General features: G+C 39.8%; 1 protein-coding gene across 2 annotated transcripts in view; it reads left to right on the top strand.

The window, feature by feature from the left end:
• Positions 1 to 16,187, top strand: part of LOC146371618 (low density lipoprotein receptor adapter protein 1) — a 49,421-nt gene continuing 33,234 nt past the window's right edge. The window contains exon 1 of one of the 2 annotated variants that reach the window (XM_084954342.1): positions 1 to 554. In XM_084954342.1, the coding sequence (XP_084810468.1) occupies positions 470 to 554 (85 nt within the window). In that variant the 5' untranslated portion in view covers positions 1 to 469. The remainder of the gene's footprint in view (positions 555 to 16,187) is intronic. The other variant, XM_084954341.1, reaches the window with a different exon arrangement.

Genomic DNA, 16,187 nt, shown 5'->3' with positions numbered 1-16,187 from the left:
AAAAGAAACCATGGTAACAATGGGCCCACCACTGATCAATAACCCACAAGAAATCCTATGAGACAGAAAGTGCAGTTGTAAGCTCATTAGGCATAAACTCATTAGTGTGTTTAAGTCCTTGGTACACACATTAGACTGTAATGACTTTTTTCATTAAGGTCACTCTCTCTCACTGAAGGAAGCTCGTGAAGGTTAGAAGGACACGCCCTCAACTTTGGAAACGGTGCAGTGGACTCGTGTGTGCCCTCAGCCGCTCACATTATCACTTGGGAAAGAGAGAGAGGGGTAAAGACAGAGAGAGAGAGAACGAGGAAGAGAGGCTCGGGGCTGGAACTTGAATCTGTGTCCTATCTCCTTCGCCTTTTTCCTTTCCGGCGTATCCGCCATCGAGCGCAGGCTGTTCCGTCTTTTCCTCCCTGTGGTCCGGTGACTGGGGAATCCACCTGCCGGAGAGCAGACACACCTCGTGATGGATGCCCTGAAATCTGCCGGCAGAGCGATTATCAAGAGCCCGGGAGTTCCGCGGCACACATGGGGAACTTCAAAACACGAAAGTGAGTGAGATGATACAAATGTTTGGAAACGGTTACAGTTTTGCAAAGATTCTTTTTTTTTTTTTTTTCATGTGGCGTAGCGGCAGCATCATCTGTCAGATTGGGAGTATGAAAGGAGGGCAGTGTGTGCCTCTGGCTGCTCGCAGCAAGCTAATGGACTTGTTGTTTTATTGCTCGGGCGCTTTTGTTTGTCCTTCTGCCAAATCTAAGCGCCATAGCTGTACAGTTACAAGCTGTTTTATTATGCTGTTGACTCTGAGCTGTCACATAATAAGAAACACAAGCACAGTCCTGTCACTTTTACTGTGTGATATGGAGCTAATGCTGCCAGAAGCCCCATACCAACATAAATGGCTACTTAGAGCCAGTATTTCTTCATTACCAGTTTAAACAAGTTAAACTAAAATCTAAATAGCTGCTGTTCTTGTTTTTTAGTTAAATATATTAAAGCTTTGTACTGTTGGAAACTCTGAAACATTCACTTTGGGATCTTAGGACTCTTTCTTTTCGGCATTTTCCCCATTGGATTCGCTTAATCTAGTAATATGTACAATAATAATTGAGAACGCTAGCATAAGAGCTTTACAAGTTTTCCACCTAGCTGCGTTTTACAGCCATCTACACTCACCTACCACTTCATTAGGTACACCTGCTTAACTTTGCATAAATGCAAATCTGTAATCAGCCAATCACATGGCAGCATCTCAGTGCATGTAGTCAAGACAACCTGCTGAAGTTCAAAATGAGCATCTGATTGGAGAATAAGGGTGATTTAAGCGACTTGGTTGGTGCCAAACCTGCTGCTCTGAGTATTTTATAAACTGCTGATCTGTTGGGATTTTTCCACGCAAATATCTCTTGGGTTTTATAGAGAATGGTGTGAAAATGAGAAGCTACCTAGTGAGCTGCAGTTCTCTGGGAAGTTTGCTTCAGAGGAGAATAGCTAGACTGCTTTGAGCTGTTAGGATGGCAATGGTAACGTAAATGACCTTTTATTATAACAGTAAAGCACTTTTAGGGTGTGAAACAGGAGATTCACATCGTGGATGTGCAGCTGAATTAAATCTGCAGGAACTGTGTGATGCTATCATGTCAACATGGACTAAAATCTCAGAGGAATTTAGGTAGCTCTGAAGGCAAAAGAGAGTCCAACCTGGCACTAAGAAGGTAAAACAAATGATGAGGTATTTTGGTTCATATATATCTATCAGATGTTCTCTGCTATCACAGGCATATTCATAACAGTGTATTATTAGTAACATACTACAATGCAATTGTAATTGTAATGCAATCTTTATTTTAATGGAAAATATTCAAAAAAAATAAAAAAAATAAGGTAAGCTATTTGTTAATTTGTAAAGTAGGTTCCTACACAGTTCGTAAACTATGATCTCATCACTTGTATATATGTAGTTATAGATATTAAACAAATAAATCCGCTGATAGATCAATACTGCAACTTTGTACTTTGTAAAATCAGGATGAACGTTCAGCCATCAATCAGTAGTGAAAACTGCAGGGATTTTATAGAGATTACAATACAGATTACTGAAACACCTAATCAAAGTTAAGCATACTCCCAGTCTGTTCCTGAGTTATGGAGCTGAATAATGCATGTGTTTGTAGGGACATTATAATAACACAGAAAGTTGACCTTTGACCCTTTGCTTGTAAAACCTCCTCACTTCATTGTTGTATCCTGTTAGATATTTTCATGACATCTTGTCATAAGTAGCACATTAATTCTTGAGTTACAGTCACAATGTGTTTTGGGAGGTCACAGTGACCTTGAGATGCTAATCAGTGCTCATCCTATGGTCCAAGTTCATCCTTTGGTGCTTAATGGGAAAAAAAAAATCAATCAAGGTGTTCAAAAAAGTGAAAATAGGTTGGGGATAAGGGCAGACTGGCAACAGCAATCAAATTGCCTCTGGCTATGACTTAGTTAAAAGCAGCATGGTATTCATTTGTTGCAGGTAGAACTGAGAGCTATACTAAGATCTAATCCTACTAAGATCTAATTAAAGGTCTAGGTTAGTTTTTCTGTTGAACACACTTCAGCTGTCTAATAAGATTATACAGCTACTTAAAAAATCTAAAAATGAAACGAATTTTTCAGCGAGTTTCATCCACAGAGGTCGGCTAATTATCATTTGACGAAGATAAATGAATATGCAACAAACACATCTTTAATAATTGAGCTGAATTTACATCATAATTCTCAGTTATTGGTTTTTCAAAAAGTTTTTTTGACCATATTCAATATGCAATGTTGCTTAAGAACAACTACAGTGTGAAGTACAGGAGGTTTTGAGTGCTGAGTGAGGGGTCAGAGCAGCAAACCTTGTCACACCATCAGTGACAGACTGCCTTGCAGCCTGCAGCCCTGCTGTAACACAAATGTGTCAAGCGCCGTCTTGAACGCTCCCTCCTCTCTGCTACTTTGCCTGTGAGCTTCCCACTGCAATAAATGGTAGCATGCTGGTTATGCTTCATCCAAAATTCCTACTTAGTGCCAGCTTTCATTAAACATGACTGATTAATTTCACAGCCAGCAAGATGTTCTTAGTTTCTTCTGCTCTGTTGGACATGTTCTACATAAATTATTGAATGCCCGAACATAAATCTGTTGGATTTGGGCTTTCATGATTGTCTCTGGTTGCTTTAAATGCATTTTGTTTCTCAGCTCGAGCACAAAATGATAGTTTTAAGTGTCGGCTTGTCTCAAATAAGTGCTTGGGTTTGCCAGCTTCTCATAACTGCTGGGCTCAAACTTTTGATTGTGCACAAACAGTGAGGGATTTAAAAAAAAAAATCATAATTTTCCACATCACAATACTCTGCACATCAACCGCGCTGACTTTTGATGACAAACAAACCATCAGCATGTCATTTTGAAAGACATCGATTGTGACACATTGTTAGCAGAAGCCCCTGCATTGTGCTTTTCTTCTCTTATTGTTGTTGCCAGTGAGAGAGATAAGAAAAGGCAGAGTGACACTGCCAGAGCAGGATCCAGCTGGATTTCGGCACCTGATGACAGAAGCAGTTTGTGTCTCAGAAACACCGCAGAGATCAGGCTGGGAAAACGTGTGAACGCAGCAGTGAGGAAACGGTGCAGGCAGTAAGAGCGGCTGTTGATGTCCAGATGCTACTTAAGCAGGCAAAGTGGAGAGAGGACAGTGTCTGTACGGCAGCATGTGGCAATGCGTCAGAGCTGCCTGTCGGAATTTAAATAAGGTAACATCGCAGCCGGTTGGCACTTTCACACACATTAGGTGTGGTTAAGTTTGAAAGAGAGTGATGAATTATTTGTGTGCTGACAGCCAACTGAAAGTGCATGTGGAGCGTGGATGGTAAGTCACTGTGGATAAATAATCACTTTTAAGGACAATATTTAGTTAATTTAGGTAAGAGTTGGTTTTAACCCCTTAAGCCCCAACGCCCCCTGATATGGGGGGCAAAGGCAGGAGATCAGTTAAGCTTGGGGCTTAATAGGTTAAATGAGACTCCAGTGTGAAGGTGGAATGAGACAGAGGAATTTAATTGGATGATCACTTGTGTCTGGAGTGTTACACTGATTAATTTAATTGCCTCCTGACCTCTAACTGTCCACCACTGTAAGGTTACACTTAACTTACCGCCCCTCCCTGAGCCTGATTCTCCCGGAGGTTTCTTCCTGCTAAAAGGGAGTTTTTCCTTCCCACTGTCGCCAAAGTGCTTGCTCATAGAGGGTCATTTGATTGTTGGATTTTTCTCTGTATGTATTATTGTAGGATCTACCTTACAATATAAAGCACCTTGAGGCAACTGTTGTTATGATTGGCGCTATATAAATAAAATTGAATTAAAAAAACTGAATTGAATTACCCTTTTGAAATTGTGTGGTTCTTTTTTGATACACCCTATATAACAAAAATGTATTTATTTATTTTATTACAAGTGGTCAATATGTCCCCCTCTGGATATATGTCCATATGGTAGTCAAACCCGTCCCACACTTTTGCGAGCATTTCTGGAGTCACTGCGGCCACTGCTACCTACCATCAACCATGTGAAAGTCACGAACCCCCTCTGTGAATAGCTGTGGAATTAAAGCACTTTAAAATTTTATATATATATATATATAACATATTTATAGGTTTCTATGAAATGAAGAGTGAACACTCTTTCCATTAGTAAAACAAAAAGACAAAAACAATGCATAATAACAATTTTATTTTTAACCAGCCACCTTATTAAACCTTATTAAAATAAAGTGATCTATTTGCTCCACCTTAAATGTAGTCAGTCTTTAGTCCTTTAGCAAGTGGAAAACTGACATGTGCAGCACTTTCTAGTCGCCCACTGTGGCTGCCCATTGTCATCTGTTGAGGTCAAAGCCACTGGCAGCATGGAAGAGGACACAGCATGTACCCTGAGTACAGGCCGTCCCTTTGCATCACGTCACACAGTAGCAGTACAGACCTTTCCTGTGTCTTAGAAGTCACACACACTTGCCCTTGGCACTAAAGGATGTCCCTGCTGCATCAGTTCAAAATGCTGTGACTGGAGGAGACTGAGCTGAAGCCAAGCAAGATTGTGTAATTTCCTTTAGTATTGCATTTTATAAGTGCTTTTTGTAATGGAGCATATCTTCTTTTTTGCTGCGTAGCTGTGTGATCAATGTGAGAAGAAGAAAACAGAAGACAATAAGCATCCTTAACAAAATCTCTGGTGTCTCTCTGTTGTGTTCTCAAGCCCTGTGGCTTTGAAGAAACTGTCAGAATATACAATTTGTTTCCTGTGCTTTGCAGTTTGGATCATAGCTCGATCTGAAGTTGGTGGACTCAGGAGTCATTAGGTTCAATCTCTGGCTGTGAATATAGCCCTTGGTTATATTGAACCTGACAGGGGCTTGACTGAATGTCATCCAGGAGACACTGGTGTCAGTTAACACTGTCCTGAAGGAGCAATTATCTCTCAGTGGCTCATTAAGACTCAGGAACCCGTGACCCAGAGAGATAGCAGTGAGGAGGAAGAGGAAACATAGCCCCCCTCCACCATTAAGGAAGAATTGAGTGTCAATAAAGGGCTGAAGACCAGAATTAGTAAAGATCAATTTACAGAGGGTTCCCAGGATCTGAATGTGATAAATAAGATGATGAATTAGTGACTGATTGAGCAGTCAGAGCTGTGTTAGGATCCAGAAATAAGTACTAGTAATATAGCTTTATTAGGTACTAATTACATTATATGGTGTTATCTAAGGAGCTTGCATAGAAAAGCGACTGGACTTTTTTAAGTTTCTTAAAGACAACTGAAAAGACTTCTTTAGTTTCAAGACTAAAATCCTGGAATATATTGGAAAATATTGGAGTCCCAGATAAAAAAAAACAAACACGTTGTTTAAATTAAACGGATGAACTAAAGCACGATGTGAGTGGGTGTTTAATTTGTGTTATGTTTCAGATCAAATATAACCTGAGTAGATTTTATTTATTAATGAGCAAAAAGCTATCAAAATGTATCTCACCCTATGTGAAAATTGAACTGCCCTCTTGTTAAATCATGAATCAACTGTGATTAACTGCATGTTTTGGCCTGGCCTGATTACTGCCAGACTTGCTAAATCAAGAATTTACTTAAAAAGAACCTGTTTGACAAAGTGAAGTTGGCTAAAAGATCTCAAAAATCAGCACAACTAAAGAAACCCAAGAACATCTGAGAAACTAAGTCATTGACATCTCTCAGTCTATAAAAGCATAAAATGCCAGCAACGACACTCCAAGAGCTCAGCCAGGAGGAGCTCAAAAGCACCTTGATGATTCCTAAAACTTCTGGAAAAATATTCTGTGAACCGATAAGATCAAAACTAAACTTTTTACAAGGTTTGAGTATGGTTACATCTGCATAGAACTAACACAGCATTTTATAAAAAGACCATCATAGTACCAGTCAAACATGGTGGCGGTAGTGTGATGGTCCAGGGCTGCTTTGTTGTTTCAGAACCTAGACAGTCCATGAATTCTGCTCTCTACCAGAAAATCCTGAAGGAGAATGTCTGGCCATCAGTTCATGGCGTGAAGCTCAAGTGGAGCTTTTTAGGAAGTTATGCTGCAGGACGATGATGCAAAACACACAACATCAACAAAACAACAAAACCAAAATTATGATTGGCCTAATAAAATTCTAGACTTTGTTCATGCCTAAAATACGTTTTCATTGCACTGTAACAAAACTAAACTAAACTAGTTATATTTTAATACCAGATGTAGCCATGTGGCTATCCTTGTGTGTGATCAGGCTTTAAACATGACTCTTGACCCTGATACAGCACAACATTGGCAGTGCTAAAACTATTTATAAATTAAATAGTCAACAGCAACATGTTTTTGGAAAAAGTCAGTGTACTTGGCTTTAGATAATGCAGTCCTGGCTGTAAACCAGTACAAATATGTCTGTAGACTGCATGGATTCAATGCACTGGCTACTTCAGTGTAGAGACCTGATTCATTTAACATGACATCTTTAGGAAAGGTTGTATTAGCATAAAGTACACAACCAGCACTGTCCCATTTACTGTTGCACTAAAAAACATCATCCACCCAGAAAGAGGCAAATGGAGCAAGAATAGTGCATATATTTAGTCTTATATACAGCCAGATGTTGCTGTGCTTTTGGATTTCTTCTGCTAAACGTAGAGGCACTCTTATTTGTCTTTGCACTTACTAGGGTTCATGTATAAGCACACAGTGATTTAGAGGATCAGTTAAGCCAGTATATGCCATTAGCTGAGCTTCAGTACATCAGATGATGATTTGAGTGAGCAGATTTCCCACCTATAGTCTGCATAATTCATGTTCACTACTCATCAGTCCCACCAGTCGCATGCTGATGATAGATTAGATGATAAAAAGCTGCTAATGAGTTTTTACAGGGCGTGCTTTAAGGCAAGAAACCTGTCTAATGGATTTTTTATTTCAAAAATTAGTACTATCTAAGTTGTGAGCTATTATTTGCAGTAAAGATTTTAAATTATTTAACCCACTGTGTGTCTAACTGAACCCACACTGTGACTGAAAACAGGATCTCATTGTGTTTCTTGTAATTTCAGCTAACGTCTTTATAAAGTCTTTGATTTTTTCTTTTTGAAATTTTTTTTCATCTACAACCATGTTTCAAACACAAATCAGTGCTGTTTGGTTGCATAGATAACAGCAGAGATGTTTTTGTCTGAGTGTCTTTTCAAGCATTCCACTTCAGAAGGGAAATGCACGAGCTCTATCGCCCCAGCAGTCTGATTAGTGGGATTACTGTCAAAAGCACAGAGACCTATCTCACAGTTCTGCATAGCCTTTTTCCACTACAGTTTGTTTGATTATTTTTTTCCTGCATTGTTTTATGAGGAAACTGACAAAAAATATATATATATAAATGCCATGTTGTGTTAGAAATTTTATTTTAGGCTTCTAGTAGCAAATACCCCGGTGCTTGGCGTGTGACCTTTTTAGCCATGCTTGCAGTGAGAGTCTAAAGGGACGCCTACACAGGAAGAGACTGGCAGGCATGTGGCAACCAGAGACCACAGAATGTCACTGAAATTCAGTGACTTGTAGCGACAATGGGAGAAAAAAAATGTCAGCGTCATGAAGCGGCTGGTCTCTAAATAAAACTCCTCAACTCTGAGGCAAAATAATTGAGTAATCTGAAGAGTTGTTGACTAGCAACCGGCTGTCATTATGTTCTAGATGGTGAAAAATGAAAGTATCAGTCCACTATTTTTGTTCTGGCTAAAATATCTCAATAACTACTTTATGGATGAAATGTTATTGTTCTTGGCACCCACATGAGGATGAATCACTTTGCTGATCCAAAGCCTTTCTGTGTTATACCAGGCCATGGCACGTCAAAATTTTCCATTGTACTGTGTTTAGCTGTTTGCTAAAACAAATATCTAATCAGCCAATCACTTGGGAGCAACTCTATTCAATCAGACATGTAGACATGGTTAAGACGACCTGCTGAAGTTGAAAGTGATAATCAGAATGGAGAGGGAAGCTGATTAAAGTCACTTTGAATGGGACATGCTTGTTGGTGCCAGGCAGACTAGTTTGAGTATCTCAGAAACTGCTGATCTACTGGGACTTTCTCACAAGGCGGCTGCAGTGATGCGGAACCTGTACCTTCCCGTCGTAGTAAAGAGAGAGCTGAGTGTAAAAGCGAAGCTCTTACTTTAGCTGTCGATCTACATTCCTACCCTCACCTATGGTCACTGTGGGTAGTGACTAAAAGAACGAGATCGCGGATACAAGCGGCAGAAATGAGCTTCCTTCGAAGCCCTCTCCCTTAGAGATAGGGTGAGAAGTACCGAGAGGGGCTCAGAGTAGAGTCTCTGCTCCTCCACATCGAAAGGAGCCAGTTGAGGCAGTTCAGGCATCTGATAAGGATGCCCCCTGGGCACCTCCTAGGTGAGGTGTTTCGGGCATGTCCCACCAGGAGGAGGCTCTGGGGCAGACCCAGGACACGCTGGAGAGACTATATCTCTTGGCTGGCCTGGAAATGCTTTGGTGTTCCCCCAGACAAACTGGAGGAGGTGGCTGGGGAGAGGGAGGTCTGGACTTCTCTGCTTAGGCTGCTGCCCATGCGACCTGGCCCTGTATAAGTGGGAGAAGATGGATGAATGGGTCAGAATATGCATAAATAACATAAAATCAGGTATGCATCCTGGCTGCTGCTGCTGGTGGTGTATTGGTGTGCAAGATATATTTGGGCACATTTTGGGTCCCTCATTGCCACCTGAGCATCATTTAAATGGCTTAAAAGACAAATTAGTTCACTGTACTCAACACAGTCTCCAGATCTCAATCCAACAGAGCACCTTTGTGATGTGGTGGAACAGGAGCTTTGATGTGTGATGCTGTCATGTCAATATTGATCAAAATCTCTTAGGAATGTTTTCAGGATCTTGTTAAATCTCATTTTTATACTAGCATGGTACAGCTAATAAATGGGGTTGGTAAGTGGCGTGCTAATTTTGTACAAACTAGCAAATATGGGCATGATCTTTGTAAAAATGTTTTGTCCACTTAACACCAGCCTGCAGGCATTGCCGCTGGGAGGATATCGGCACGCTCATTGTTTGCATTTCATTCAAAGCATTGCTTTGCCTTTAGCACAAATTTAGCTCAGAGACATAGAACTGACTGTGTAATATACTCTTTTGTTTTGTTAGTGTGCGTTTTTTATTTCTGTCTGGTAGTATTAGGTAGGGGAAGTACATTTATAAACTAGCATATCCTCCATATTTTTTGCCACTTTGCTTCATCTTCTTGTAAACCCAGTTCAGGCTGCAAAGGTGAAGTTTTGGTCTTCATTTTTCCACAGCCAAGAGAATATGCAGTATTAAATGGATTTGGGATGTTGTCACATGTCACGTGTGATAACCCCCTGTTTGCGGTGGATATTTTGAAACTGAAGGAAGCCTCATTCAAAGATGAGTTGTAGTATTCCACAGCGTAATAATTTCTGTATTAATACTTTAAGGTTTGATTTTTACATATTGTATTATTAATTTTTCGGGAAAGCGTAGTGCAGATGTTACCTTTATGTACATTTCTATATGTTGTATCTATTTCAGCCAACATTCAGAAAGTAAATCAGATTTTTCACGACGTTGTTTGTTCGATCTTCCACATGTTGTCTTGCACCTGTTACATTTGAAGCAAGCAGGTTTATTTTCTTCACTGGTTCACTCCACAAATATTGATTTTTAAAACCTCAGCCTCGTGTTATTAAAAACTGCAGCATATCATATTCTATATTGATTTTCTTTGTGAACCCCCCCCCACGAGGGTTTGTGTTGTGTTGTGGCAAGCGTAATGTTTTCTCGTGGTCCACAGTAGAATTTTTGCTATAAATGTTTATGTTTGGTAATTCATTTTTTAAAGCCTTGGGGTTATTAACAGTTTCATCCAGTACATCAGTAACGGCCAAGAGGACATGATTCGCTCCCACGTGTCGCCGTTCCCCTTTATAAACAGTAACATGTGCAGCCAAACTACTGTTTTAGTGGCTTAAAGAGAGCTGAATGTTATTCTGTTATTCGGTGCATTCTCTCTGGAGTGTTTTTAGCACCAACAAGGTTCCCTGGCCTGAAGTGAAGAGAATTATGCAACAGAGAGAAACTGAGAGCCCCTATCTCGGGAGAGGTCCTTGTTCACACAGCCGCTATAATGTGCACACGCACTCACACAAATACAGCTTCCTGTTTACTGTGTGAAGTCCAAACATTTGAGTGCTCTGTCTTGTTTGATGCCTGTGACAGGTGTCTATGAAATAGGATATGCTGTCACTCCAGTGTAAGAGTCTTTATGAGCATGTTGTCGATTGTTATTCTGTGTGTGTGTTTGTATGTGTGGGAGAGAGATTAAGTATTGCAGATGCATCTTGTGTGTGTGCGTGTGCACGCATGCATATTTTGCTGAACCTGTCCCTCCACTGGAGAGCCAAATCCCATATCTGCTCTGTACCTCTAAAAAATTCAACTCCCCTTACCATTTCTGACACGTCATGTCCCTGCCTGAGCTCAGCACTGAGAGCTGAGGAGCCCACTCCTAAAAATAACCCTATCACACTAAAAGGGGAAAACGCCTGTCGTCAGCGCTGTACAGAAACCCATTCTGTTTGTTGTTAATGAAACAAAGCATCCAAAATCCCAGTAGAAGTTTTATCATAAGACATGTTATCTTGATTTTGCAGTTTATTAAGATGAGCTGGAAGTGTTTAACCCAGCTCAGATAAGTTAGTTATACTTCAGTGGATTCCTCTGATCATACTTGTATTAATTATGGGGCTATCTGATGAATATTGGCTTTAAAAGCTTCTGAAAATTGCTGTTTGATGAATTCTGAATTATTTTACATAATATTTTTTAGGGTTTAAATTATTGAGATCTGTTGTACATCCAAAATTATTTAAATGTTTTTTTGGGGGGTGGGGTCTTAGAAGATGGCATCTCAAAATGCAACTTAGAAACCAGTGGCTCCTGTTATGCTAGCTACAGCTATACTTTTATGCAATCTGTGGTTTTAGAGTTTCCATTTTGAAGGCTCAGGTTCAGCATCTTTGCAGTTATAATCCTGTATAATTAAGGTAAGATAACCATGTTTAGATGGATCAAAACATGGGAAGTCAGCTAATAGCAGTGCGTGCTACCTAGCATGTGTAGCAAGGTGCGTCCCTGTTCGCTGTGATGTTGATATTTTGATTCAGCGCCGAATCACTACTCAAAGTGGCCATGCGACTAATAATATATACCTTTAAGCCTCAATGAAATCTAAACAAAATAGTTGGAAGAAGAATCAACCCATCTACATTTGCCACAAAGGGGGGAAATTGGCTGCAGTGACTAAACCTTTTTTTGTACCAGTCTTTAAACATGTTTATTTCTTTATTTTTTTGGCAAACTCACAGTGGATTTTGCAGCTTTTACCACCTTCAAGATTGCTGCTTGAGACTTACTAAGATCTGCTATATCCAGAAGGTTATTTCCACTTGTTTTTCATCTTTGTGCTAAGCTTAGCTTTACAGCTGCTGGCTCTAGCTTTATATTTACTGTAACCATATGACAGCACTATGGCTCTTTTGAAAGCAAAATAAGCTCCTAAATGCAGGAACTGGCCGTCAGTTTTTGTGGCTGGATAATATCAGACTTTCAGCTTCTCCCTTGCCAGAAGGGGTCGCACTGCATGTTTGCTTTGGCAGAGTTTTTACCCCGGATGCTCTCCCTGATGCAACCCCAAAGGGGATTTGTATCTCATGCTGGAATCAAACCAGCGACCTTTTGCTTGCCAAGCGAGTGCACTAACCACTACACAGTTACAGGCACACAAACAAACAGGCAAACACATTAAAAAAATATGACCTTGCCTGTGGAGTGCCTGCAGCATTCTGGAAATCTAGCCAAGGATCTTCAAACTCACAAGTTGATATAAAGGAAAGGCAAAAACGCCAGGAAAATGTATACAGTTGAAATCAGTCGTTTCCAAATGCACAGCTGAAGCACTCACATCGATTATCCCTTTATCTTGTTATTCCAAAGGCGTAACACCCTAGAAGCTGATGTATTTGGTACTTGCCGGACTAACATCCATCAGTCAGATGGAAGGGTCTGAAGTGCTCCACTGCATTAGAAGGGATTCCTGTGAGATGCCCTCATCTATTAAAGGGGTGCAGAGATACACTGTCTTAAATTAGATCAGCAGCTCTCAAAGGTGACTTGTTTTGCTTTGGTGTGATAATGGATGGGAAAAGTAATGACTGCTTTGTTTGTCCCTTGAACTCAGCTTGAGATTAGCACTGGGGAATGTGGGGATTCTAGTTTTCCTCTTTTCATTTGAGTCACAGCCTTAGTCTTGAGTTGAAAACAAAATATTAAATATAAACCTATTATTTCCTGAATAGATTTTCTTTTTGGGAGGCTATTTATAGTTGACGAAGATGTTGAAATGGGAGCTCGAGGACTCCTGGGGGAACAGATTCGTATCAGCGCAGAGAAAATCACGCCCTGTTTGAATTGCTAATGAAAACAATCCTTGTATGGTGCAGAGCGATTATACTTTATGAATAAATGGCCGCGAGGAAATAGCTCCGATATTAAAGTGTCTCTTCTGTGGCTGTGTTAACTTGCCATGACTTTGGAAATGTTTACTTTCCCTCTAGTGAACATTGATGTAAAATCATTTTATAGGTGATGACAACCATTGTTCTCTCCATACATAATTATACAGTTAGTAGTTTTCAGTCTGTCCTTTGTGGCTGAGTTTAGTGCTTTCACAAGCAATTGCTACAATCTAAAAAGTTGCAAAGTAATAAATCTAGGATGCAGTGTTATTTTAGATCCTTGGGTATTGACCATAGTGTATGGAAATCACATAATTTAACAGACACAGCGCTCTACATGTATAAACAAGGGTGGATGCTGAGTCACTCAGATGATTCAGGGTGTTTCTAATGGACACTTAAAGTGCAAGTCACCTCCATATTTAGTACCCTTCAGTCAATGTTAGACCACAACTCAAGAATCTGTAAACACCCTGTTTGACAAACGAGGGCTGCTCTGTGTTGCATAGTAAGACAACTAATTGAACATTTTAAATGGTGCTTTTCTGACCTAACAGGTGTATGTTTAAGGTCTGATTAAATATGCAAAATTAAAGCTACTTCATGAATGTTCGGAAACAATCATGGACATGTTGTTAAAAACAAAAGTGTAGGGCATGAGTTACATTCTAGACACAAGTGTATCCCGTCTTCCTTCCATCTTCCTAGACCTAAGTATCATATTCTCAGTAAAATGAGTGAGAGGGGTTCTTAGAAAGCTGGCTCTAGTGATTATATAAAACAAGCTGCCTGTGAGCTTGGCCGAAGCGAAACGGGACGAAAATCCAGCAGGAGTTTGAAATGTTGAAGCACATTTATTTTCCACCAAACAACGCAATCAACCAGCCGGGGACCAGGATCGGATGGTTTTCATACGAATGTGCAACACATGCACAGCTGCACAGGCAAATCTTCTCGTAGCAAAAAAATAGTGAGACTTTGCTGTTAAGAAGTTCTTTGCTGTGAATGGGGAAGGCACATAGTTTGCCGAAGTAAACTACAGGGGAACCACTATGAAAACTCTTGCTTCAACAAACCTAATCATCTATTTTCCTTCACTTATTCAGTTCAGGGTTGTGCTGGAGCCTATTCCAGCTTTCACAGGGTGAGAGGCAAGGTACACACTGGACAGGTCATCAATCTGTCACAGGGCTAACACTGACACAGACAACCAGTCACGCTTGATAAAATTGGAATCACCAATTGGCATAACTCCATGCATGTTATTAGACTGTGAGAGGAAGCTGGAGTACCCACACTGATTTGAGGAGAACATGCAAATTTGCACATAAAGACTGGATTTGAACCCAGGACATCCCTGCTGTGATGGGCCAATGCTAACCATTGCACCACTGTTTATCAAACATGAGCAATTTAAAGAGGCTAACAAAGACAAAGTGGCTAAAGCTATCCAGAGTTCACAGCCAGCTACAAGCCATTCACTTGGAAGTGTATATAAATAAGTAAATACACTTAGAACAGTAGAACCAAACACACCTGTATCTATACCCCACTTATGTTACCCTCCCTGTGAGGAGGCAGAGGTAAGTTTGTTTGTTTCTTCAGGTTAGCGTGAGTCTGTAGTTAGCAAATGTCTAGCTGACATTAAGCTAAACATACATACATGTAATACAATAATACAGCTGTGTCCCTCCTATGACACTCAAATGACTCACTGCACTCCAACATGAAGGATAAACTGCAAAAACATTGTGTGTTCATTTATTCCCAACATGGCAACGTGTTAACGATGTGTATCAATACAGCAGTCCTGAGTGTCAGTGTAGTTTGTGCAGTGGTTACTTACATTATCAGTAGCAATATTTTATGGTAATGGCAGCTTGTCATTACGCTGCCCCAAAACAAGTTATAGTTAATGTATTAACATGTAAAAACATGTAAATATAAAGATAAAATGCACACATATAATGATTTTGTGATTTCTGATCAGCAAACAATCCCAACCTCTTTCCAGTACCATTTGTTCCAAATAGATACAGCATGTTGCAACATTTTACGTCTTCTTCCAGAAGAGACAACAGTTACTAGATTAAAATGAATGCTGTTTTCAGTTTTTCTGGTGCCATTACACACTGAATTCTGTATGATGGCATGAATCCATGTGGCTCTTACTTTCTCTCTCTCTCTTTTTTTAATCATTGTCTGCTTATCTGGCTCAGTCCTCCTGCACAGTATCATACCAGCCACACACCAACTGTCACTGTCTGCAGAGTAAATATTAGCACAATTTTCACACTGGGATGCCAGCTATAAATAGAGTGCAGGAAATCATCCAGGAACAAACCCTAAACGTCTGTGTTGGCTTTTAATTTGACCGTGTAATGACGCATGTCCACAAAATAACCTTAATGTTAATCCCATTTTATTCTCTGGACACTTCTGAGGAGAAAGCATCCTAGTTTTTGAGGAAAAGATAAGAGTGTTTCACTGCTTTCTTATTAAGGATTCATGGAACCTTTGGAAGGCTTTGTGATGGGAGAGCTGAGGTCTATGTTTTGCATAATAAATACTCTATTCACTCTATTGTATCTTTATTTCAGACATATACAGAAAAAAACAATATATACACAAGTACACATACTTGCATTTACAAATACGAATATATATGTAAATACACACACGTATGTGCTCAGATAAAACAAAAAAAAGAAAATAAATAAAATAAAACAAAGTCTAAATGACATGACATACAGTTATGGCAATTAACATTCAGGACATAATTGGCTTTTCATAATCAAGATCTAGATGGGAACATCAATAACAGTCCCAACATTCCTTTAAGACCACAAAAGCCTAACTTGGCAAAATTTGTATGTATTACACAAGCAAGATATTATGTCTTAGTTCGAGTGGTTTAAAGGCCCTGCAGATTGTTGTTTTAAGCTTTGAATACAGTCATGATTTTTTTTCCCCTTTTTGCTGAAACAAAGTGCTTAACACATTAATGAAGAGTGGTATTAGGTGGTATCT

The sequence above is a fragment of the Perissodus microlepis genome, chromosome 15, assembly GCF_051167445.1.
Source record: "Perissodus microlepis isolate ML-2025 ecotype Zambia chromosome 15, ASM5116744v1, whole genome shotgun sequence".
Classification (NCBI taxonomy): Eukaryota; Metazoa; Chordata; class Actinopteri; order Cichliformes; family Cichlidae; genus Perissodus; species Perissodus microlepis.
The sequence above is the reverse complement of the archived record's forward strand: the minus strand, read 5'-3'. Positions and strand labels throughout refer to the sequence as shown.